We start from the raw sequence: 25,670 nt of genomic DNA, 5'->3' as shown, positions 1-25,670 counted from the left end.
AGGTGCAAATGCGAAACAACCCCAGCTCATTCCTAAGAGTTTTCTCTGAGAGGGGACGAACTGAATGCCCATTTCTCAGACATATCCCGTCATGGGTACAGGCCCTTCAGGTCATTCCTGCAGTGATTAGTTGACCTAAATTACTCATCCTGGAGTATTGCTGATGCTAGAAACTAGATCTCATTTCCAGTTCAGGCATGCTTTACAGCCTGAAACAAGAGATCGCACTATTCCAGATGTGAGTTGAATACAACTTACTGTGTTCAAAACTAACTCTGAATCTGTGGTTCTTCTGAGCCATGTACTATCTCCAGGGATGTGATTCTGAATTTATGTTTTGAAGGCACAGCCAGGAATATGGTTGATTTCAAAGCCAAAACCAGAACAGACTATTACCAATTCCACACACCCCTGTATTATATCCCATCTCCATCTGGCCAAACTGCCCCACCCATGGATTACAGGTCAATAATACAATAATACAGGTTAACGTGAAATATCTAAAGAACATTCTGGCACAAAAAAGTAGGATAGGAGATTTCTATTCCAAATAAAATTAAAATGTCTTAATACTTATTAGTGCCGATATTTTGAACCTCATTCTTGACACATTGTTTTTTGTGCTGCCACCATCTCTTTGCCAAGACATCCTGGAAAATCCAGAAATTAAGCTACAGTGATGACAACAGTGAGCACTGCAAAAATTAAGGGCATCTTCCTGTGTTTCTGGCCTGTACTTGTAACTACATAATTAAGATGTGGAACAGTCTTTCCTGCTAACTACAGTTGTCTCTCAGGATCCATGGGGGATTAGTTCCAGGACCCCCCACTGACACAAAAATCCACAGATGCTCAAGTCCCTTATATGAAATAGAATAGTATTTGTATACAACCTATGCACATCCTCCCATATACTTTAAATCATTGCTCAATGACTTATAATACCTAATGCAGTGTAAGTGCTATGTAAATAGTTGTTATACTGTATTATTTAGGGAATAATGACAAGAAAAAAAATCTGTACATGTTCAGTATAGACACAGCCATCCTAGGCCTAACTATATTTTCTGCCTGCAGTTGGTTGAATCCACAAATAAGGAAGGCCAACTGTATTGTCTTTGCTTTATTTCATTTGCACTGAGAAAAAGAACCAAATTCCACTAATTAGAAAATTGCGATGTGTTGGCATTGACTAGCCAGAAGGTTACCTATTGCAGTCTACAAATAAATAGTGATTCAAACTTGACTTGGTTACCTGAGGCCAAGATTTAGCTGCTATCTAGCTATGTAACTTTGTATAAGTCACTTTCCTTCTCTGGCCCTCTGTCCTCTTTCCTGACCAGCCTCCAGACCAGTAAGGGGTAGGGGAGAGGAGAGGAGAAGAGAAGGTGGAGAGAGAGAGAGAGACAGACAGAGATCTAAGTTTCCACTAATTCTAAAATGTTAGAAAACAGGTAACATGCTGAATAAATAATGATGTAAACTAGATATCCTTAATTTAATGGCAAGTTTATAAGAGCCTGCTCACTATATGCAAATGATACTTCTGATTTCAGATGAAAGTTTTGTAATCATTAAAACATATTTACCAGAGCATCTAATTGGAAACAGTATTTGGTAGCGATTACTTCAAGTTACTGTATGTTCTTTAAAGTAATCAAGCCACCTCCTTTTAAAAGCATTGCAAATTTGAAGCTTCTCTCCCCAAGAATTAGGGGAATTAATAAGGATTTACTCTTTGCAGATATGTTCAAATGAGTTTAATAGGCATGCAATCAACCTTGAATAATTAGATAAAATTTCAGAAAAATAAAGAATAAGATGTAGCAGTTTATACTGAGTATTATTGGGAAACTGTTTCTGACAGTTGCTTTATACTTACATACTTCTTGCTCTTTCAGTATAATGCGAATTTCCTAGATTTTAAAAGTCAGCAAGTAGCTTTATATTGCACAGTAACAGGCACTCTTAATTGTTAAAATCTGAATTCTGGGAAAACTTTTGCTCTCACAGAAACTGAGTGGTGTATTCAAACCTCAGTTGATTATAAAATAGTTACACTCCATTTGAGATCCTCCTAGGGTGAAATGTCAAAATTTACAATTTCTAGACAGTTTATAATTGATCTGAAAATAGTTCAGTTCAAATGGTATTTAACAAGCAACTTCTCTGTGCCAGATCTTATCCTGGTCCTTGGTGTTACAAAGATGAATTGATGATGAAGTCATGGCTCTGGGGAGGGGGAGAGGATGGGTGTATCTGTAAAGGAGCAACGTAAGGGAGTCTTATGGTGGTAATACAGAAGAATATCTTGATTGTGGTGGTGGTTACACACACACACACACACACACACACACACACACACACAAATGAGTGCATGTATAACTAGTGGTCTCTGCTGGGGTTACCAGAGGTGGGAAGGTAGGGGAGGTTAGTGAAAAATTAGTAAAGGGCCACAAAGAAACGATTACATTGTGTAATGTTGCATATACTAATTATCCTGATCTGAGCATAACACATTACACACAGGTATTGATATTCAATGTGGTACCCCACAGATGTGTACAATCAACTATGTTTCAATAAAAAAATTAATTAATAAAATGGTTCATACTATCTTAAAAAAAATGGTGAACTCTGAATAAAATATTTACTAATGTCAATTTCTTGATTTTGAAGTTTTTGTGTAGTTGTGTAAGATGTTAACATGGGGGAGTTGGGAAAGGGTGCATGGGACCTACCTGTACATTTTTTTGCAAACTACTATAAATCCATAATTATTTTAAGATAAAAAAGTTTTTTAAATTTAACGTTAACTATTAAAAGAACAGAAAGAAGATATATAACTTCCTTATCAGAAAAGTGGGTGGAAAAGAGAATAAAGAAAACTCAACCAATTCTAACAGGATGTAGAAAAGGAGAATTTGAGAAGCAAAGATAAAGCAAGATAACTACAAATACAAAAAAAGATAGTAGAAATAAATGAAAATAAGTAGGCCCCCCTTTGTCCATAGGGGATATGTTCTAAGACCCCCAGTGTATGCCTGAAACTGCAGATAGTACTGAACACAATGTTTTTTCCTGTACATACATACACCTATGATAAAATTTAGCTTATAAATTAGGCACAATAAGAGATTAACAATACTAACAATAAAATGGAACAATTATAATAGACTATCATTAAAGTTATGTGAATGTGATCTATTTCTGTCTTCTCAGAATATCTTATTGTACTTTACTCACCTGTATTTGGACCATGGTTGACCACAGGTAGCTGAAACCATGGAAAATGAAACCACAGATAAAAGGGGACTGCTATAATTCACATACCATACAATTCATTCATTTAAAATATAAAGTATATAATTTGTTGGTTTTTAGTAAATTCACAGAGTTGTGCAACTATCATCACAACCAATTTTATAACACTTTATCACCTCAGAAAGAAACTCCCCCCCCCTCTAGCTGTCATCCCCAAGCCTTCCATTCTTCCCAGCCCTAAGCAAACCACAAATCTACTTTATGTCTCTATAGATTTGCCCATTTTGAACATTCCATTTAAATGAAGTAATATGTGCTCTTTTGTAACTGGACTCCTTCACTTAGCATAAACCTTTCAAGATTTATCTGTGTTGTAGCATATATCAGTACTTCATTCCTTTTTATGGCTAAATAATATTCCATTGTATGAATATACCACATTTTGTTTATCTGTTTATTAGTTAATAGCCATTTAGGTCATTTCCACTTTTGTCTATCATGAATAATGCTGCTATGAACATCTGTGTACAAGTTTTTGTGTGGACATATGTTTTCATATGTACCTTGGATGTGTACCTAAGAGCAGAATTGATGAGTAAAATATAAATTCCACAATTAACTTTTTGAGGAACTACCAGACTGTTTTCCAAAGTGGTTGCACCATTTTACATTCCCACCAGCGGTGTATGAGGATTCTGATTTATCCACATCCTTGCTAACTCTTATTATCTGACTTTTTAATTATAGCCATTTTACTTGGTGTTAAGTAGTACATCATTGTGATTTTGATTTGCATTCCCTGATGACTAATGATGTTGAACACCTTTTCATGTACTTGTTGGCCATTTTGCTTCTTTGGAGAAATGTCCAGTCAAATCCTTTGGCCATTTTTAATTGAGTTATTTGTCTTTTTATTATTGAGTTGGAAGAGTTCTTTACATTCCTATGTTATAGATACGAGACTTTTACCAGATATATGATTTGCAAATATTTTATCCCATTCTGTAGATTGTCTTTTTACTTTCTGGATAGTGCCCTTTGAAGCATAAAAGTTTTTAATTTTGATGAATTCCAATTTATCTCTTTTTTCTTTTGTTGCTTATGCTTTTGATGTCCTATCTATAAGAACCCATGGCCAAATCCAAATCATGACAATTTACCCGTTTTCTTCTAAGAGTTTTATAGTTTTGGCTCTTACATTTAGGTCTTTGATCCATTTTGAGTTAATTTTTGTATACAGTGTGAGGTCAGAGTCCAACTTTATTCTTTTGCATGTGGCTGTTCAGTTGTCTCAGGACCATTTGCTGAAAAGACTAGTCTTTCTCATTGAATGAGCTTAGCACCTTTCTCAAAAATCAATTGACCATACATGGATTTGTTTCTGGACTCTCAGTTCTATCCCATTGATCTATATGCCTATCCTTATGCCACTACCACTGTATTGGTTCCTGTTGCTTTGTAGTGAGTTTTGAAATTAAAAACTGTGAGTCCTCCAACTTTTTCAAGATTGTTTTGACTATTCTGGGTCCCCCGAGTTTCCGTATGAATTTGAGGGTCAGCTTGTCAATTTCTACAAAGAAGCCTGCTGGGATTCTGATAGGGATTGCATTGAATTTGTAGATGAATTTGGGAAGTATTGTTATCTTAAAAATATTAAGTCTTCTGGGGCTGGCTGGTTAGCTCAGTTGGTTAGTGCATGGTGTTATAATACCAAGGTCAAGAGTTCAGATCCCCATAAAAAAAAACAGCCAGCCACCAAAAATTTAAACAAAACAAAAACCTACCTTTCCATTTATTTAGAATCACCTACAATTTTTTCAACAATATTTTGTAGTATTCAGAGTACAAGTTTTGCACCTCTTTTGTTAAATTTATCCCTAAGTATATTACTTCTTTTGATGCTATTGTAAATGCAATTTACTTCTTAATTTCATTGCACATTGTTTCTCCAAAATATTTAGATGTACAGTTGATTTTTGCATATTGATCTTGTATTTTGCAACCTTGCTGAGTTTGTTCATTAGTTGTAATAGCTTTTTAGTGGGTTCCTTACAATTCTATATACAAGATCATGTCTGTGAATAGAGATAGGTTTGCTTCTTTCTTTCCAATCTGGACCGCTTTTATTTCATTTTCTTTTTGTGTTGTTTTGCAACTGCTTGGTCTCCATGTTTGTATGTAGGTTTGTTATACTACTTTTTGTACTTTCTGTGGGTTTAGAATGTTTCATAATTTAAAAAGATTAATTGGTTTATAATTATAAGATAATGTAGTTGTTTTCCAATCACATGACATCAACAATTAAAGACTAGTGTGACCTTTAACAGACATAAAAAGTAGAGGACTTGAAGCCTCTATACTGGGGCTCTGGTCCTGATTCTCCACTGGCTAGCTGTCTTTGAGCAAGTAACTTACTTCTCTGCTCGTTAATTTCCTCGTTTGTAAAATGAGGAGCTTGACTTATGGCCCATCCAGTTCTAAAATTCCTTAATTGTATGTTGGTAGAGAAACTATCCTTTGCAATTATAGCCTTTTTATGGACACTTTCAATCCTTTATTCCAAATATCACTATAGAATTTTGTATTGGGAGTTAATAAACAATGATGGTGAGCATTATTGAAATATTATTGGGGAAAAAATCATTTCCTTGATTTTCAGATAACATTGTAAATTTATGAATCTCTTTCAAGTGTTTTTAACTCTGTAGTATTTTGTAGTGTGTGGGATAAGAAAACAGCATCCTATGATGCTTATAAGTTTAAATCTTTGTTAAGAACAAATGGTTTCATTGTATTGAATCTGTTTCTTAAATAATATACTAAAATAATTATTAATATTTTAAATAATAGACTTTCTAATAGTCTAAAATATTTACTAGTTTATTTAAATGAAATTAGACAAGTTAGCTGGTGTTCAATTAATACCTCTTCCTTTCCCCACACCTTAGTCTAGTGATTACATATTTAATTTCTAATTTTTGGTAGCAAAGTCTTATTTAGTTGCCTTATTGGAGTAGCAAAGATGAATAAGGGAGAAATAACAAGACAAAAACCCTGCTCTTGGTCTTCATTTAGCCTAAGAGAGTGATAAGAAAAGAGTTAAAATTCCTCGTAATGTCCTGGATTGAGAATAAACTCTGAAGTGGTGAGATCCACAACTAATGGTGGAAATTCAGGAGATATCTCAATTTCTTTTTTTTTCCTTTTTTTTTTTTTGTCTTTTTTCGTGACCGGCAATGGATCGCAACCCTCAGTGTCGCGCCCGGACCGGACCGGGACCGGCAACGGGATCGCAACCCTCGGTGTTGCACCCGCACCTCGCTCAGCCAGTGAGTGGCCGGTCTGTATGTGGGATCCGAACCCTCGGCGGGAGCGCCACCGCACTCCCAAGCGGCGCACTGTAGCAGTGCGCCACCGGGCCGGCCCTCAATTTCATCTTTAGTTCTGTCATTTATAACAAGTGAATAAAAATAACTGCCTCGGCGAGACAGAGAGAGAGAGAGAGAAAGAAAGAAATAGGGAGAAGACAACATAAGAGCAGAATTATTGTTTTCCAGCAGCTGAAATGTCCTGTGGAAGAGAAAGCTGACTTAGGTCTGTAGTCTTAGAGAGAATAAGGGCCGATGGGTGCAATGTATGGTGGGCAGATTATAGCTGCCTGGAAGGACAAACTGACTGAGCTCGTCAACAGCAGGATGAATGGGGACTCACTACTTAGTAGGTTGTGATTTCTCCATCATTGGAGGAATTCAAGCAAAAACCGATCCCTGAATACCAAAAAGAAAATAGGGAGAAATCACATACCAGATGCAAGGGTTCTTAATTTGTTGTCCACAGATAGAATTCAGGGGATTGTGAATTTTAACAACAAAACCCTACATCTTTATTTGCACTAATCTTTGACTGAAATTTACCATTTCCTTTGATTATGAATGTAGACAAGAAACTAAAATAGCATTAACAGTACTTGTAGTTTTGTCACCAGTGGAAACCACCGGTCACTTTAGATCACACTACAGTTGTTGCATATATATTGAGATATTATTTTGTTTATCCATCCTTTGAACTCATGGTAGTTATTGGTCCTGCTACCAGACCTTGTTTTTTATTGTGTTAATAAAGGCTCACATATATTAACAAAAAATTCATCGTAAGTGTTCAAGGAGAAGCCTGTCGAGGGAGTCCTTTGATAGCTGAGGAAGCCTAGGAAAGTCTTAACTAAGAGGGTGATATCTATCTTCACATTCTTTATTAAAAGATTATGCATATTCAAATATCTATTTTCCCACTTGTTTCTACTCAGTAATTTAAAAACATCTGATTCACTCAGATGCAGTATGGTTGTTCCTAACTCTGTTATTTATTTTGTAATATTTAGAACTAGACTTAGACCCAAAAAAAGTCTTTCTTTTGTAGTTTCTTAGGATGTAAGGTTGAACTTCCACTTGCTTTTGACTACTATATAATTGTGGGGAATGTGTTTATGGCTAATTTTAAATCTCTAAATTTTTGCTTCATGTAGATTACAGGAAGGGCGGTGAGGAGCTAACAAAGTTCAAAGTTAATTCTAATTTCAGAAACCATAAAGTAAATTTTATATTTGTGCCATTTTGAAATGAGTAACTTTTATAACAATTCATGATGGGAAAATGATAAGAAGACAATTATTATAATGTGAGTTCTTTTAACACTATAGTGACAGTTTAAAAACTTAAAATAACAAAGTAGTATGATTGGTATTACTGATTAGAAAATATAGAATATTCCCTCCAGTTCTACCCACATCTATACGTCAACTCGTTTCTTGAGAAAAAGAAATAAAATGCTACACATTTGTGTCTTGATTCTGTAGCATTTAAACAAATTATAATTAGTGGTTTTTAATCATTCTTACATTAAGAAAACCATAAAAGAGTTTATATTTTACAAGTATTTTATAAAGTACATTGGATTTGGAAGACATTGGGAAAAAAAGTGAATGTTGGCAATAAAGTATCATTAAATTGGTGCACATACCCTGATGCAAACAGCCAGGGAGTGGGGGAACAGTGAACCCATTTACCGTGTCTGACAAGCAACAGGCTGACAGTGGTTTCTTTAAAAGGAACCATTTAAATGATTCCTCAGTCATTTTAGATACAGACAAAGATAACTATTATTATTCCTCAGCATCGTCTTAGCCCATCACTACAGATTTTTAGTGTGTAGCATCATGCTTTCATACACAAGACCTTCCTCATTTAAGTCTCCCCAAAGCTCCTTAAAGTATTGTCTCTGTCTTATGTGGAAGTAGAGATAACCCCCAACCTTCTTGGTAAGCAATACCAGATACTTAGGACCTTCTGTTGCGAGGTGCTTGAGACTTTCCATAGCCAGAAGATTAGGACTTTCCGCTGCTAGGGGGAAGGGACTTTCCAAAGAGCCCAAAGTTCACCCTGTCCCAGGAAGGGAGTATGCTCACCTGATTGCAGGAACAGCATGACACCTTATCTTTGGACACCAAGGGAGGAAAGAGGGGGGGATGGACCATTGGTCAATACTTCAGTCTTTCCTTTGCCCGCCAAAAGCTAAAAGCCCAATGGTTTTAAAAATTGCTTAAAGTGGCCAATAAACAGCGTACAACCTAGCCTGTTACCAAAGCCTGCCTACCAAACTGTATAAAAGATGCTTGAGTTAAGAGCTCGGGGCCGCTCCTGTCCTGAAAACGGGGCGACCTCCAGCATGCCGGAAATAAAAACCTCTTGCTTGTGCATCGATCTCTGCCTCCTGGTCTTTGCGAGATGAGCCTTCCCATCAAGTTAAGATTCATGCTTTTGGTCCGGTCTTACACTTAAAATTGAAAAAACAGAAAATGATAGCTTTGCAGGGCACCTATGGTGAATAAGTGGCAATGACACTCCTCACTTTTGGAATAGTGCTTTTTTGTCTGCCTCTTAAAATAGTTTGCTGCCTATATGCCAGGGTAACCCCTGGCAAAATGTCTCATCTTCTTTGTTTTGTGCCCCCTTTTTCTCACTATTAGTGCTCCACAGTATCTCCACCCCATTTTCCCATCTTCCTAGTCAGCCTCAGTCTGTTATTTCCTGTTGCATAACAAGTCACCCCAAAGCTTAGTGGCTTAAAATCACATTTATTAGTGCTTTTGAATCAATTGGTCAGCTGGGCGTTCAGTGATATGGGTCAGGCTTGGCTGATTTCAGCTGGGGGCTGGCTGGTCTAGGGATGGCCTCCGTCTCGGGTTGGCAGTTGACTGACTGTTAGGCCATAGACACTAGGGCAGCAGGACTGCTTGGGTCCCCATCTGTCATCATCCAGCAGGCCAGCCTGGCTTATTCTCAACAACTTTCTTAAAAAAGTGAGCAGAATCATGCAGTGCATGTTGAAGCCTAGTTCTGCAACTAGCACACCTTCACTTCATTTGTAGTCTCTTGGTCAGCCTGAATTCAAGGGGCAGGGAAATAGAGTCTACCTCCTAATCGGAGGAGGTGCAAGGAAGGCTACCAGGCAAAGGTATGGACATAAGGAGGAGTGAGGAATTGTGTCCATTTCTGCAGTCTGCCGTACTCAGTTTCTTTTCTATTCATTTGTCTGATACGTTTATATTAAGATATTAATAATTTAATAGTTTATACCTTCCAGGATTATCTGCTTTAGGGAAACAAACAAACAAAAACCTGTGATAAGACAATATTTAAATTGAAGGAATGACAGCACAGTACTGACTGTTAACCATGGGCCAATGAACTATTCTGTAATGTAGCAAGTGAGCTTTTACTTACTTCTTCAAGTCAAATGACACTCAGTGACCCTCCACCACCAATTTTTTTTTATTGTGGTAAAATATACATAACATGAAATTTACCATTTTAACCATTTTAAAGTATAAGTTCTGTGGCATTAAGTATATTCTCATTGTTGTGCAACCATCTCCACCATCCATATTCCACCATCTCCACCATCCAGAACTATTTTGTCTGTCCATACTTTATATTCATTAAACAATAACTCCCCATTCTCTCCTCCCCCTGCTGCTAGCAACCACCATTCTACTTTCTATCTTCATGAATATCACTACCTTGGGAATCAAGAGGCAGGGAAATAGAGTCTACCTCCTAATGGGAGGAGGTGCAAGGCTACCTGGCCAAAGATATGGACATATATCTCATATAAGTGGAATCATACAATATTTATCCTTTGTGACTGGCTTATTTCACTTAGCATAACATCCTCAAGGTTCATCCATATTGTAGCATGTGTCAGAATTTCCTTCCTTTTTAAGGGTGAATATTATCCCATTGCATATACGTACCACATTTGGTTTATCCATTCTTCCGTCCATGGACACTTGGGTTGCTTCCATCTTTTGACTATTATGAATAATGTTGCTATGAACAGTTATCTGTTCAATCCGTGCTTTCATTTCTTTTGGATATATAGCCAGAAGTAGAATTGCTGGATCATGTGGTAGTTCTATGTTTAATTTTTGAGGAATCTATACCATTTTCCTCAGTGGCTATACCGTTTTACATTCCCATGGGTTTTGGTGGTGTGGTTTTTTTTTTCATTATAACCATTCTAATAGGTGTGAAGTGGTAACTCATTGTGATTTTGATTTCCATTTCCCTGATAGTGATGTTTAGCCTCTTTTCATGTGTTTATTGGCCATCTGTATGTCTTAAGAGAAACATTTATTTGAGTCTTTTGCCTATTTTTTATTTGGGTTTTTGTTGTTGTTGTTGAGTTGTAGGTGTTCTTTAAATATTCTGGATATGGTTTTTAATCAGATATACGATTTGCAAATATTTTCTACCATTCTGTGGGCTGCCTTTATACTCTGTTGATGGTGTTCATGCACAAAAGTTTTTCATCTCAGTGAAGTCCAACTTGTCTATTTTTGTTGTTGTTGTTGCCTGTGCTTTTGGTGTCGTACCCAAGAAATCACTGCCAAATCCTGCCACCAATTTTTAAATACCCAGAGTAGTGCCATTTAACTGCTTAGTGAATTATTTAAAGAATGTTGAAGTAAGTTATTTCTATTCGACAACTTACTTTTATAATTGTGGAAGATTTTCATAAATATCCATTCAATGCCAAATTTCTTCTCAATCTTTATTTTCCCGATTACTGCCAAGTGCATTAGATTATTAAATAGAAAGCATGAAATAACAGATTGTATTGTGATACAATTGTTCCCCCATGAGGAATAGTGATTAAAATTATTGCCAAGTGCCTTTATTGGGAAAAGAAAATTCTTAACTGATTAAAGACCATGGATATTATATATCAACTACAAAATGAATTTTCAACTATTCTGCTTTATTTTTTTTTAAATACTGAATTTCACTTCAGCACATGTAATAAAGCTCTAAAACTACAAAGACATTTTACATTCTGGAAAGGGTTCCTGTGGTTGTAATGTTCATTTGAAATTCAAATAACTCCTTGGACTTTGAAGCTAGCTATGAGTTATGTACTATAGAATAAGAGGAGAAAGATCCCTTATAGCACTGCTAATTTATACTAATAGAAGATATTATCCTCTTGTCCCTAGATGGGAGCAGCAAATGCATCTTTCAAAGTCATCAAATAATACACGAGCTATCTATGATAAACATCTTGGGCAATGTGTAAGAACTTATTTTCTAATCTCTGTAATTCTTGTTTTAAACCAGTATATATACTTTTTCAAGCAAGTATTTATTAAGCCCCTAATTTTCTATAGCAGATCATGTATTAGACCCAATAGAAGCATAAGACTTGGTTCTCTTCCCTCAGAGAATTTGCCTTTCATTTGTAGAGCCTAGTGACACACATGACAATATAAAAGTAAAAATAGGGGATGTTTACCATATACAGTCTGAGAAAGTAAAGATGGGCAGAGGTTGTCTGAGAAGGTCTCAAGGAGGTCCTCTGCAGGCCACAAGGGGGAGGTGTGATTGGAGCGGGCTGAGAGAAGGAATGAGTGGCATGAGCAAGTGTCACATCTGACGGGGGAAGGCGTGCATCAGGTACCAGAGGCAGCAGGTGGATGGCCAAGATCAGGACAGAACATGGGGAGATGGCATGGTAGTATCATATTTGATATAGTTGTCAGTAGAGAGACATTGTGGGTTCTTGACCAGGGGAGTGGTGGGAAAATGTAGTGTATCCAGTAGAGATCATAGAACTTTAGAGGTAAAGGGATTTCTGGAAACATATTATCCAACATCCCCTTTTTACTGAGTCCAGGAAGTGAAATGACTTGCTCAAGGTCAACCAATTAGAAAATAGCAGATCTATGTCTCAGATTTATCTTTTAACTCCAAATCCAATGATCTTTCATATATCACAGTCCTCCAGAATATATTATGGGAAAAGAAAATTGACAGAAAGGATAAATGAAAAGCAGTTTAGTGGGAAAAAGTTAGAACCCGATGACTGTTTTCTTTACTTTAGTGAATTAGGCAGATAACTCGGTCCTTCACTGACTTCTCTAGTTATTTCTAAAAAATAATATTTGATTAAAGTGAAAAACTAATTTTAATTAAACCATACTCATATTCCAAACCTATCCTGGCAAATGGTGCTAAGTAAAGCTGAATGAGTGAACAAATAAATGAATGAATACATCAACTTAAATTTGTCCTTTTTTCTCAGTAAATATCTTATAAGTACTGTTTCTAAATATCATTTAAAGAAAATATTTTCTTTTCTAGATTCACCTTTTTGGAGTTTTGCTGGCCATTTTAGGAAACTTGGTAATCAGCATTTCCCTAAATATTCAGGTAAGAAAAAGCTTATTTTTCTAACTCTGTAGTTTGATCCAGGGACACATTATGATTTTCATTGGCGTTGGGCACTTCTGTCTTTGTGGCTTCGTCCTCCATAAAAAATATTAAAAAGTTATTTTTTATGACCTCATTGGTATAAAGACAAATATAAGCCAGACTACCTGTATTTATTTTCTTCTTCTTCTTCTTCTTCTCTTCCTCCTCCTCCTTTTGATTTTAAAAGAAATTAAACATTTTTGTGGGCCCCTAATAATATTGTAGACCCTAAACAAAGTGCCTACTCTGTGTAATGGACTGATTTACAGTACTTGATTTCTTTTATAGCCTTCACCTACTGGATGAAATACAACTATTTTTTAGAAGCAGTTCATAGGAGTATAGATTTTTAATTTTTTTCCCTTTCTTTAAAATACTATTAAATATGTCAGCGTAGACTAAAGGTCTTGAAGAAAGAATGTAGAGTATAAGACAGGAACTTATCTGAAGCATGAATTAGAAACCCAAATGAATTGCTGACTTGCGGAGCTAAAAACTAAATGAAATCTTTATTCTAAACCAAAGCATGAGTCAAATAAAAAATTTTAAATCACTTAATTAATCAGTTTGAAATAGAACCAAACAAATGCAGTTTCTAAAACTATTGAATCAAAATAAACCTAGACATTAAAATATCTTCCAGAATGTTACAGTATTTTATACAAACCCTTGGTAGAAAATGACCTAATATGATTTTCAATTACTAAGAAATGTATTTTTTACTGAAAAAAATTACAAAAATAAGTTATTGTTTTTATAAAAAGAATTTGAAGAATATGAAAGAAAAAAGTGAAATTCCTCTCATTGCTTACAAGTAAACACTGTTAACAGTGCATTTTTTCCCCCACATTGATTTCTTTTTTTTTTTTTAATTTATTTTATTTATTGAATCAAAATTGATTATACATATTTTGGGGGTTCAACATTAAGATATGTTGATCAAATCAATATTACTAGAATATATATTGTTACAAATCATAATTATTCTTTATGCCCCTTGTCAATCTCACCGCCTCCCCCTCTTTCCCCCTCCCCCATCTAATTACCCTAGATTCCTTCTCTCCTTCTGAAAGAGTAATGGTTACTCTGTTGATTTGTTGCCTAGATGATCTGTCCAATGCTGAGAGGTGTGATCAGGTCCCCCAATATTATCATAGAGCAGATGCTTCTTCTGTCACTCTGGAATGGGCTTGTAGAGAGAGATATCCTCTTCTTTTCTTTATCTCTGCTGGTGACTCTCATTGTGTCAACGCATTCCAGTGGTTGGTGGACCATCTGCATGGTGGTCATGGTGTCTAGCCACTTTTGCAGCAGCCATGGTTATTGTGGTGGCTGTGGTGGACCACCCATATGGAGGCGATGTTTTTAGCATGCTCCATGGTGCTGGCAGTGTGCCTGGTTGTGGGGTGTGTCTGGTCCCCAGATCCATACCTTGGTTCCCCGGGTGGGCCCCAGGGTGCTGGTATGGTGTGCCTGATTGTGGGAGGGGGGTCCGCTTCCCTTTTCCATGCCTCAGGTCCCTGGGCAGGCCCCGAGGTGCTGGCACAGTGTGCCTGGTTGTGGGAGGGGGGTTCGGTCCCCTTCTCCATGCCTTGGGTCCCCAGTGGGCCCCAAGGCACTGGTATGGTGTGCCTGGATGTGGGAGTGTGGTCTGGTTCCCGGCTCCAAATTTGTGGTTCCCAGGCAGTCCCCAAGGCGCTGGTGGTGTGCCTGGGCCAGAAGTAATTTTTTGTCCTTTGCTTACTTCTAAAATGGGGGAACTTCCTGTAGGAACCAGTACTTGAGCTGTGTGGTTGAGCTAAATTTCTCCTTTGCTGCTGTTTCCTTAAGGAAGGCTATTTGTGCAGCACAGGGTTTAATGGTTGACCTTGTAGGAACTTCTGGCTCTCTAGAGACCCAGTGGATCTGGGTTGTATAGAAACTCTGATCTGGGCCTGAGGTTTTTCATCAAACTGCACCCCATGCAATTCTGCATTCCCAACCAGTCTCCTCTGAGTGGTCCTGCACCAATTGGGGGGTGGGTCGGCTGTCCTTGCTGTGTCCCAGTGTTCTCCCAGTGGGCCCGTCTTAATCACTGCCCAAACACCAAGCACTTCCCATGGGACAGGCCCTGTGCCAGTCCCTTGCGATGACTCACCAGCCTCTGAATGCCTCCCTTTTTTCAGTTGTTCTGGCTCCTCGCTCCTGCATGGGTCCACGTGAACCGTATTAGTGGTCTTGCTGTCCTAGGGGTGCCAAGGCCCTCTTCTCCCCTGCCACCTCCAAGTTACTCCCTCTTAAGGGCACAGCTGTGGCTTCTGCCGGTTCCTGCTCCACAAGCTCATCAGCTCCAGCCTTAAAGCAGCCGTGGCCCGAAATGCTCAGAGCAACTTTTTCTTTCTCTCATCATAGTCTCTCCCACCTTCATGAACTCCATAGGTCTCTCCTCCTCTTCCCCTGAGCTCCAGCAGCCTCAGCTTGGCTGATGTTACATTTTTATAGTTGTAAATTCATTGATTTGTGGGAAAGAGTGACGCTGGTAACCGTCTATTCCACCATCTCGACCAGAAGCCCCCACATTGATTTCTATGCATAAGCACTTACAGGGTACTTCAAATAGTTAATGGAAAGATTCATATTTTCTTCTAATTCTATTTTTCCATGAACTTTTTGAGGTACCCTCGTATATTTGGGTGGATGTTCCAAAATGTATATAACCATCCTTTACTGTAGGACATGTGCATTGTTTTTGCTATTACAAATGATAGCGAAATGAATATCTATAGATAGATAGATATACCTTGCCTATTTGTGTGAGTATTGTGTAGGCCAAAGGGTGTATGCATTTTAAATATTGGTAGGTACAGCCAAATTGATGTCTACATGGATTATACCATGTTATACTCACATCAGCAATGTTTGACCATGACCATTCCCCATATTCCCAAAGCTACATATCATTAATTATTTGGTGAGGGAAGAGGAAGTCATCTGATAGATGAATATGGTATTTCATTATTTCAAATTGTTCGCATTTCTCTGATTATCCATAAGGTTGAGAATCTTTTTCACTTGTAATTTTACTTCTATAAATTACATTTCATATCCCTTTTGTAACATCTCTTGGATTCTTTCTTTTTTATCTACTTGTAGGAATTCTCTTTATATTAGTGATATTAACTACTTGCATATGTATTGAGATATTTTCTCCCACTCTGCTTTACTGTGTGTGCTTTAATTTTGTTCATTGTATTTTTTCTGTATAGTTTTTTTAATAGGGTAAAATCTGTCATTCTTGGTTTTTATGGCTTATGAATTCGTACGACACTTAGAAAGGTGTTCCTTATGTCAAGATTTTTTTTTTTTTTATGGTTCCATGTTTTCTTGTAGTACTTTTATTTCTTTCTTTTAAACATTTTTTTTTAAGGAATCTGGAACCGAATATACTTCTTATAAAGAAGTATGTTTAGTTATCATAAAAATCATTAGGGAAATTGGGCTTTATTTAATAGTTTTTCAGGAATTTATATATTTTTGAATAAAAGAAATACTCAAACCAGATATAAGTAAGAATCATTTTCCCAACTCTCTGCTACCAAAGCATTCTGCTCTGCTATGTTTATTATAGTAGGTATTTTTAGACATAAATTTGAATCTCTTTCAAAAAGTTTCTCTTTAGTAATTTATCATCTTTATTTCATTAATGTTTATTTTGGCATCTGTTTCTTTTTTTTTTTTTTTTGATGTTCTAAAAGAAATGTTTTAGTGTTAATTGACTAAAAAGTCACTTAACTCCTTAACATACATCTCATCTTTAAGTAGTAATAATGACACTGATTTTACCAAATTGTTACGAGATTTAAGCAATGTTCATATGTGAAAAGGCCCTTTAAACTATAAAACCTCTATATATGTAACATTTCTGCTGTTAATATGTTTGGTACAAACAAGAAACCATAATAATTGCTCTGTAATAATCTGCAAATAAATTTAAAAGCCAGAATACAAATTTATAGGACCCAAAACTTCAAGGCAAGTTTTAATTGGGTGGAAATGTTTTCTTATTTACATTCCAACTTGCTTCCAGAAATATTCTCATCTTCAGTTGGCACGACAGGAGCACCCAAGACCATACTTCAGGAGCATGTTGTGGTGGGGTGGAGTCGTACTGATGGCCACGGGAGAGACAGGGAATTTTGCAGCCTACGGCTTTGCCCCCATTACTCTCATCGCTCCATTAGGCTGTATGTCTGTTACAGGTGAGCCATTTTTCTGTGTTTTGACAAATAGAAATTTTAAGACCTCAGAATAATTGGTGAAAAACATACAACTGAAACAACATATGCACAAAAGAAGAAACTCTTTCCTATTTTCTTAGCATGTTAACATGACCAATGATGCTACTAATTTTGATTATTTGCTGCCATGCTGCCACATTAACCACAAAGAAACTTGCATTCTGTAGCTGTAACACTTAGTTTGAAAACCTAAATCCCAGGGTCTAAGTCTTCATAAATTAACAGTAACAGAAAATGTTATACTATGCTTTTAAATGTTAATGAATTATCTAAAAGCATCTGCAATACGTTTTATTCATATGTTAAACTGACATTACATGTAATTAGAGTCTTTGATGCCTGATCTGACTCCATAGTTTAGCATCTCTTTGATATTAAGAATTAAATATTGGTTATTCTACATTACTATAAGAATGTGTAATTTTACAGTAATGTCACAATGTTCTACTCACAAAATTTATATGACCTACTTACTAAATACATTTAGAAAAGAGAAAATGAGATGTTGCTAATGACTAGAAAAAAAAAAAAGAACAAAAATCACTGCTAAAAAAGAACAAATTATTTAAGCCCTGTTGAAATCAATAAAACCTTTTTTGGTTTTACTCTTTATCTGCTGCTATGGAAACAGCATGTTTCTAAATTTCTGTTAATTTAAAACCATCATTGAAATAGAAACAAGTTGGGGCTGGCCCGGTGGCGCACTGCTATAGTGCGCCGCTTGGGAAGCGTGGTGGCGCTCCCGCCGAGGGTTCGGATCCCACATACAGACCGGCCGCTCACTGGCTGAGCGAGGGGCGGGGGCAACACCGAGGGTTGCGATCCCGTGGCCGGTCCCGGTCCGGTACGGGCGCGACACTGAGGGTTACGATCCGTTGCCGGTCACGAAAAAAGACAAAAAGGAAAAAAAAAAAAAGAAATAGAAACAAGTTGATAGTCACTGTCTGTTAACAACTAACTCAAGCATTATCATATGTTTTGTGTTTACACAGCCCAATTTTAATATTTCTCTTAAAAATTATGTTAGTCTTAGGGCCGGCCCAGTGGCGCACTGGGTAGTGCGCCGCTTGGGAAGCGCGGCGGCGCTCCCGCCCGAGGGTTCGGATCCCGCATACGGACCGGCTCCCGCTCACTGGCTGAGCGAGGCGCGGGAGCAACGCCGAGGTTTGCAATCCCGTTGCCGGTCCCTGGTCCGGTACGGGGGCAACACTGAGGGTTGCGATCCGTTGCCGGACACAAAAAAAAAAAAAAAAAAAAAAAAAAAAAAAAAAAAAAAAAAAAAAAAAATTATGTTAGTCTTAAAGCGTAGTTTAAACTGAAATAATGTATATTCAGATGTTCATTTTATTTTGAAAGTAGTTTCTCCTTAATCATTTAAAATATCATATTTAAAATGCTTTCATGACGTATGATAGAATATTTATCTAAGAACAATTATTTTGCTTTCTAGAAATTGTTTACTTAAAATAGCCATACGAATGCTACTCTAAAGAGACACGCAATTTACCATTTCTAACATTTCAATAAAATGAGCAAATTGGGGCCAGCCTGGTGGCGCACTGGAGAGTGCACCGCTTGGGAGCGCGGCGGCGCTCCCTCTGAGGGTTCGGATCCCATGTGGAGACTGGTTCCCGCTCACTGGCTGAGCATGGTGCGGGCGCAACACCGAGGGCTGCGATCCTGTTGCCGGTCCCCGGTACGGGCGCAACACCGAGGGTTGCGATCCCGTTACCGGTCAGTAAAAAAGACAAAAAGGAAAAAAAAAAATGAGCAAATTGGGTAAACTTTATTTTCTATTTACTGCACATAACACATACATTAACATTCTAAATTTTTTTCTTCTCAAAATATGAGAAATAACAGATAAAAGATCTAGTTGTATTGTCAACTTGGGATCTCTACAGACTTTAGTTGTTCTAAAAATGTTGTATTATTCTTCATAATGACTTGTATATATAGTGCTGATCTTTAGTTTTGTTTCTTACTCTGCTTTATGCTCAGTTTCCATGACACAACCAAGTAAAAAATCATCTGGTCATGTCAGATAGATACCTGGGGGAAGCCTCAGTGCACCCATTGTATTGAAATTCTCCATTTATCTCAGGTCTCCCAGTCCTGGGAGAACTTTTCTTTGGGGTGCGGGAGTGTTACGAGAAAAAGGGAGCTACCCTTGCTAGTTCAAACAAAGGGGAGTATTGATGTAAATATTGATGCAAAAATCAGAGATTTCACAGAAACAAAGTATAGAAAGGCATGGTAGGGCCTGAAGAGAGAATTTGAAAGTCTTCAGAGCTTAAGGGTCAGTAATGATAGCCCCTTGCACACCTTCAGTGAAGCTGTCTGTGAATCTGCTCATCTTGGCCGGGCTTGCTCAAAACTCACATTAATAGCCAGAAGCTTAAGGTTTTCAACCTTCTGCTCAGAAAAAGTGTCCTGTTTTCCCCAAGTCTCCCGCCAGGCCAGTCCATCCACCTTCAGACTTTGAGCCCACTGCCTTGACAGATGGCCTTTTATGCTGCAGATCATTTTTCTTTGTGTGCTGTTAGCACCAATTCATGTTTCAACTTAAGAACATTTTTTAGTTACCTCCCTCTCTGCCCATTTAAAAGGATTCAAAGAAGTGAACTTTTAGCCTCACGTACAAATCATTTCCTACTTTACAACCTCTGCAAACAGTAATATATGCTCATAAATAATTCCCACAGCACTCCTGAGCTGAATTTAGATTATTATGAAGTGTGGTGGGTGGGTAAGGGACAGGTGGTGATGGAGGATTTTCCTTGGAACAACCCCTTGCTACTCTGAGATTGTTTATAAAGATTCTAGAAACTCTAGAGAACTTGAAGCAAAAGGGAAAGTATTTTCAAAACAGAGGTATCTTACGGCTGTGTCTACAGATGAGGCAGAATAGTATCCACGCTTTTCTAAATTAGAACTTTCATTTCCTATTATTTCTTGGGAGCTTTATGAAATAAATCAAACCTCTCCTTGAATTAAGAAAAAAAAAAGATAACTACAGTGTTGCATGGGAAATTATATATTATTTTCTGATTTTTCTTGTCATTTGTTGCTTTTCAAAAAATAAAATAAAATAAAGACTATTAAAATCCAGAACACTTAAAATAGTTTCAGCTCTTACATGTCTTAAGTCCCTTAAGTCTCCCAGCTTCCTCCCTCTCCTTCGGTGGTCTGGTTGATACCAACACACTGTGTTCGCTTTTTCCTTTACAGACATAAGGAGATACTGTGTGGTTAAACATGTATGCTAGTCTCACTACACATAAAATTGCTAATATGTCACCCATGCTATTTTATCTTATATAATCCAAACACACACTTTAGTTGAACAGATACATGTTTTTTAGGGCTAGTATATAAGAAGCACTCTAGTAAGCATTATGGGGATTTCAATTTGCTGACACATGTTTTTTCCTTTTAACCGTCTTCCTTTATATCCTCTCTTTCCCTCTGTCTGTGTGTCCTTCTGTTCCTCACCGACATGCTGACCCTCAGGCAGCATTTCTCAAACATTAGTTCCACAGGTGAATTCATAGGTATTCTAAGAAACAAAGAATTCCATAATGAAACAGCTTTCTACAATTTGGGATTTAAAAAGTCATACAGGTTTCATTAGCTTCTTAGGGCCCTGTGACCAGCCTGGGGAACATTGTGAATCTTTCAGAGGCAGATGCAGTAGTCCAGGTTTCCAAAACCTATTAACAACAAGGTCTTTTAGATGAAGCATCTCAAAGGACAACAGTTCTGCAGAAAACCCTTTAGGGAATGCTTAAGGCAATGCTCACAAGCAGTCACATCATGCTAGAGACTCCACCTAAATAACCTGCCTATGCCTAGCAGTGGAGATTGTGCAATGGGGAATAATCATAGTACACAGGTAGACCTGAATGTCCAGGCCTGGGCCCAGCTTTTTTGAGAGAGTCAGAGCCTTTGTATCCTTGTGTTGTCTTTTAATTTTACCTTACTGTTCTCACTGACAGTCTTTCTCAATGAGTAATAGGCCCAAAAGGTTTTTCCGACTAAAATGTTATTTTAGTTATACTAGCAGTGTGGTGAATCCTAGATGTTGATTTGCATTTGTTTTGCCATTAATTAAGAAAGCTTAATTAATGGTTCTCAGTTTCATCTAGAGCCTAAGCTGGATACTCACCCCAATAAACCAGAGCAGTAGAATGATCACGAGCACAAGCTCTAGGGACACAAATCTCAGGTCTGCCATTGGCGAGCTCTGTGACCTCGGGCAAGTTGTTAAAACCAATTAATGCCTCAGATCTGTAATCTGTAAAAATGGGAATAAAAGTAGTTCCTATCTCAGAGATTGTCATGGGGAAGAACTGAGTACACACAAGCACCTAAGAACAGTTTGGATACACGGTTCAGTATGTGACGTGACATAATAACACTAGCTGTTGTCACTGATTTATAATTATTATTACATAGAAACAGTATATTATTGTTTATAATGGGGTTTACCCCCTTGACCCCCAAATATGGCTGATGGTTAAATTCTCTGAAATGGATGAATCAGTTCAGTAAATGCTTTTTTGTGTGCTTACCCCTGCGGTGGTTAGTTTGCGAGTAGCAGAAAGGTAGGATCCTCACAGTTCATTTCTTCAGCAATTAAGCAGCAATTATCCTTCAACTCCTCCACACATTCCCTACCAAAACATTTTGGAAAATACCAAAATTTCCAAATAGCCTAACAAGACAAAACACATTTTTTTAAAAAGCAGACACAAGAGTTTGTCAAGGGAAAAGCATGGCAGTCTAGATGTGTGTGCTGTTTTCCATCTTCTTGCTCTGGCTTCGTTGCATTTTTGCTCACTTGCTAATTAACTACAGGAGGCCGAATGACAGATTTCTTTCATATCTAACCACAATTTGAGAATGTGTTTTCTGGAAATGATTTATTATACCAGAAATCCAGTAAAAAGAAATAAGTTGGATGCTCTGTGGAGTTTGTAATAAAATTTTAAGCTATTGCTAATTCTTGTCTCAGGTAAACCCTCTTTCTCAAGGGACCTTTTCTGGCTTCTAGACTAAGCTAAACAGACTTATTCTCTGCCCCCTTTGCACCCTATATGGGCCCTCTTCCCGTCTATGTGGTGCCATTGTGTGAATTTTCTAATTCACAAAAAGTATCTTTCTGAAGATACTTTATCTAATTCACAAAAAGTTGGCCCTTTCTTAAGACACTTTATCCCTAGTCTGTCTGCAAATGGTTGTAATACATTGACTTTATTAGAAGAGGACACTCTGATGCCATCTGTCAGGAAATTCTCCTGAGAAATATACAAATGGACAAGGTCGTGACGTGGGTGGTGCGCCCTCATATGTGGAGTCTTTGTGTGCTGCACGACCTGCGCAGCCTGCCCAACTCCGCACAGCGGCCCTACCCACACTTCCCATTTGGCAGTGCTCATCATGCTCGCAAGGAGCTGTTCAGTGTCGGTCCTCGCCATGCCACTGAGACCCAGGAGACTGGCAACTGTGTGTGACTCATTGCTTGTCATCTGCGTTCTCCAGGAGAGCATGGCACAGGGAAATGATGTAATACAGCCTGTAGAATTGGTTTGGATTTGAATTTTGATAAGATGAGCATAGGATGTGCTGTTCTGTGGTGTTAAAAGGGAAAAACATTTGCTTAAAAGACTTCAATTCCTAATAATAATAATAATATTTCAATTCCTGATGAAGCACAATGGTTTAGACATTTCATTGCAAGAAACTTGTGAATATTCACTCTTGTGAATACTTAAAGGTTCATAAGCCTGTCCTTTGGGGGTTGAGTTAGATCATTTGTGCCTCTACAAAGTGTGGCCTTACATTTAATGTTTTCCTTTTTCTATTTATCCCCATGACTATGATCTATGCTATGCCTAAGCATTTAGAGACTATTAAAAATAATGAATTTATCAACAATCCAAAGCATTGAAGCCACATGGAATTAAAGAGATTCATGGTAGACCTCACTCAGTATAAAATTTGCCTATCTAGGGGGTGGCAAGGCAGTTGGAAGGGCAGGGAGCGAGAAACAAAACAAGGGAAGCACCAATGACATTTTTCAGTTCTATGCCTCTGAGAATATTGGTTTAAAGTAAACTAGAAAAGAGTTCAGAGAATATATCACCTTTTTCCAAGTTAAATTCAGGCAATATGAGGGATCTTCAAAGAGTTCATGGAAATATTCATATTATCTTTAATTCTATTTTTCCATGAACTTTTTGAAGTACTCTTGTAGTTTACAGTAAAGGTTAGAAACAGTAAAGGTAAGAAACTAATATTGAACGAGCATCCATTATGCCAAGTGCTGTATGAGACACAGAAACTTGCTACCTTACTTAATTGGAGCTGGGCGGTTAGCTCAGTTGGTTAGAGTGTGGTGCTTAATCATTGCCCCGTTGAATAGAAGTGAGTTATAAGTAGATTGAATTTAGAATGAATTACATGAAATTAAACACTTGGAATTTTGTATGGAACGACAAAATTAATAGCAGCAAAGTCTCTTTGGCGCTAGAATGATTTCGTAAGAGAAGTAGTGACCCTGTTGTTGGCTAATTTGGGTTAAAGATGGAGAGCTAAGTGCACCGAGAAAATGAGGAGAGAATGAGACATATGACTGATAAGCCTTTTCCATCTCTAATTTTCCCTAATATGCTGGCTTTTGCTCAAATTGAAACTCATGATGTGGAATATATGTTGTTTTGTGTATTTCTGTGTATTGCTGTTATGAAGCTGTAAGCCGAAATGTATCTGTAATCCATTAGATGTTGGTCATAGCATAGCCAAAAAGCCCTGGTGAGGCCTTTTGGAATTCCAAAGAAGTCATGTCAAGCAGAGACTTTGGTATCCAAGATTTTTATTAGAAACAAATGAAAGGAAACACAAAGAGACCAATGAGCAAGTGACCTGTAGGGTTACACAAACCTAGATGCCACAAATTCTCTCTGTCCTTTGGAGCAGTGTGCTTACTGCCAGCCTGGACAAAGTTGTTGGAACTCTAAAACCTCATGGGATGCTTGTGATAGTGGCACTTCACATGGATAATTATTTTAATGTTCGAGATATGAAGAAAACATCCCTTTTCTCAGTGGCTTGCTGAGCTGTCTGCTTTAGCTCTGAAGTTTTAATTTTATGTCTGCTCATACATTCTCAGCATAAAGTTTTCCTGAAGCCTAAAAACTTTATTTGAAACATCTTGTCCACCCATCCTTATTTTTTGAGAACTCCACAAAGTATTTCTACAGAAATTGCTAATGGTTATATAATGTGCTATTAAATTTATAATACAGAATTAATCTTGTCAGTGGTAGTATTTTTACTTTTTTTTTGGAGTCTTTTCAGGTTTAATCATTAGTGCATGCCAAGAAAAATATAGAACAGAAAGGATTATTGTTCTAATCCAGGTAAATTTCCTCATTTGAAATTATGCAAATTGCCTCTGAACAATGATTATGTCTTCATTATCTTCGGTAAATGACAATAACAATTTTTTTCATCAACCTGAATTACTTGACTTTTCTTGCTGCTAACATGAATGGTGGGACAACTTTTCTCTTTGTAAGGAGACATTTTTCAAACTGTTACATCCTCAAATCTTCAGATCCTAACTCCATGGAGTACATTGTAATTGTCATACTTTTTTCCCTAAAATCCTACAGTTAATGGGGAATGATAATTATGGAGCCATACCTCAATATGGTTAGAGTTGATCGAGCCTGTGAGCACACTCAGTGTGTCCACATGTTTGAAGCTTGATTGTGACTGACACGAAAGTGTTTTTGTGGTTTGCTTTTTAGCAGTACAATAAAGTTGCCATCATACGTGGTCAGAAACCACAAGCCAGATATTTACATGTGAGGTTCTGTTTGTAACATTATTATATAAATAGGTTCTTATCATATCATGGGCTCCTTTATTTTTATAAAAGAGTTTTCTTTACTATTTTGTCTTCTACTTTCCTGTATTATAAACATATACCCTAACGTTTCTCCTCAGTTCCTAGAGTTATACAATAAATTGAATGTCCAGGAAATGGAAACTGATGAAATGTTCACTTCCTGACTAGACAGAGTTCACAAACTGGTTAGAGCTGAATCATGACTGCCACCTTTCACTGATCTTGTGTACTACACCATGGCCCCATGGACCCTCATCACCCCAGCCCACCCCCCTCATCTCCACACCTCACCCCCTCATCTCCACAGCCCACATCCCTCACCTCCACAGCCCAACCCCTCATCTCCACAGCCCAACCCCCTCACCTCCACACCTCAACCCCCTCACCTCCACACCTCAACCCCCT

General features: G+C 37.5%; 1 protein-coding gene across 1 annotated transcript in view; it reads left to right on the top strand.

Annotated features, from left to right (window-relative positions):
* The first annotated feature begins 6,887 nt into the window (after window positions 1-6,887).
* The window catches only part of NIPAL2 (NIPA-like domain containing 2), a 61,236-nt gene continuing 42,453 nt past the window's right edge, over window positions 6,888-25,670 (top strand). The window contains exons 1-4 of the mRNA XM_008575939.1: window positions 6,888-6,981; window positions 7,787-7,851; window positions 12,960-13,028; window positions 17,137-17,308. Coding sequence (XP_008574161.1) covers window positions 6,888-6,981; window positions 7,787-7,851; window positions 12,960-13,028; window positions 17,137-17,308 — 400 coding nt within the window. The remainder of the gene's footprint in view (window positions 6,982-7,786; window positions 7,852-12,959; window positions 13,029-17,136; window positions 17,309-25,670) is intronic.

The sequence above is a fragment of the Galeopterus variegatus genome, unplaced genomic scaffold (assembly GCF_000696425.1).
Source record: "Galeopterus variegatus unplaced genomic scaffold, G_variegatus-3.0.2 Scaffold1260, whole genome shotgun sequence".
NCBI classification, from domain to species: Eukaryota; Metazoa; Chordata; class Mammalia; order Dermoptera; family Cynocephalidae; genus Galeopterus; species Galeopterus variegatus.
This window is presented reverse-complemented; position numbering and strand designations above follow the sequence as displayed.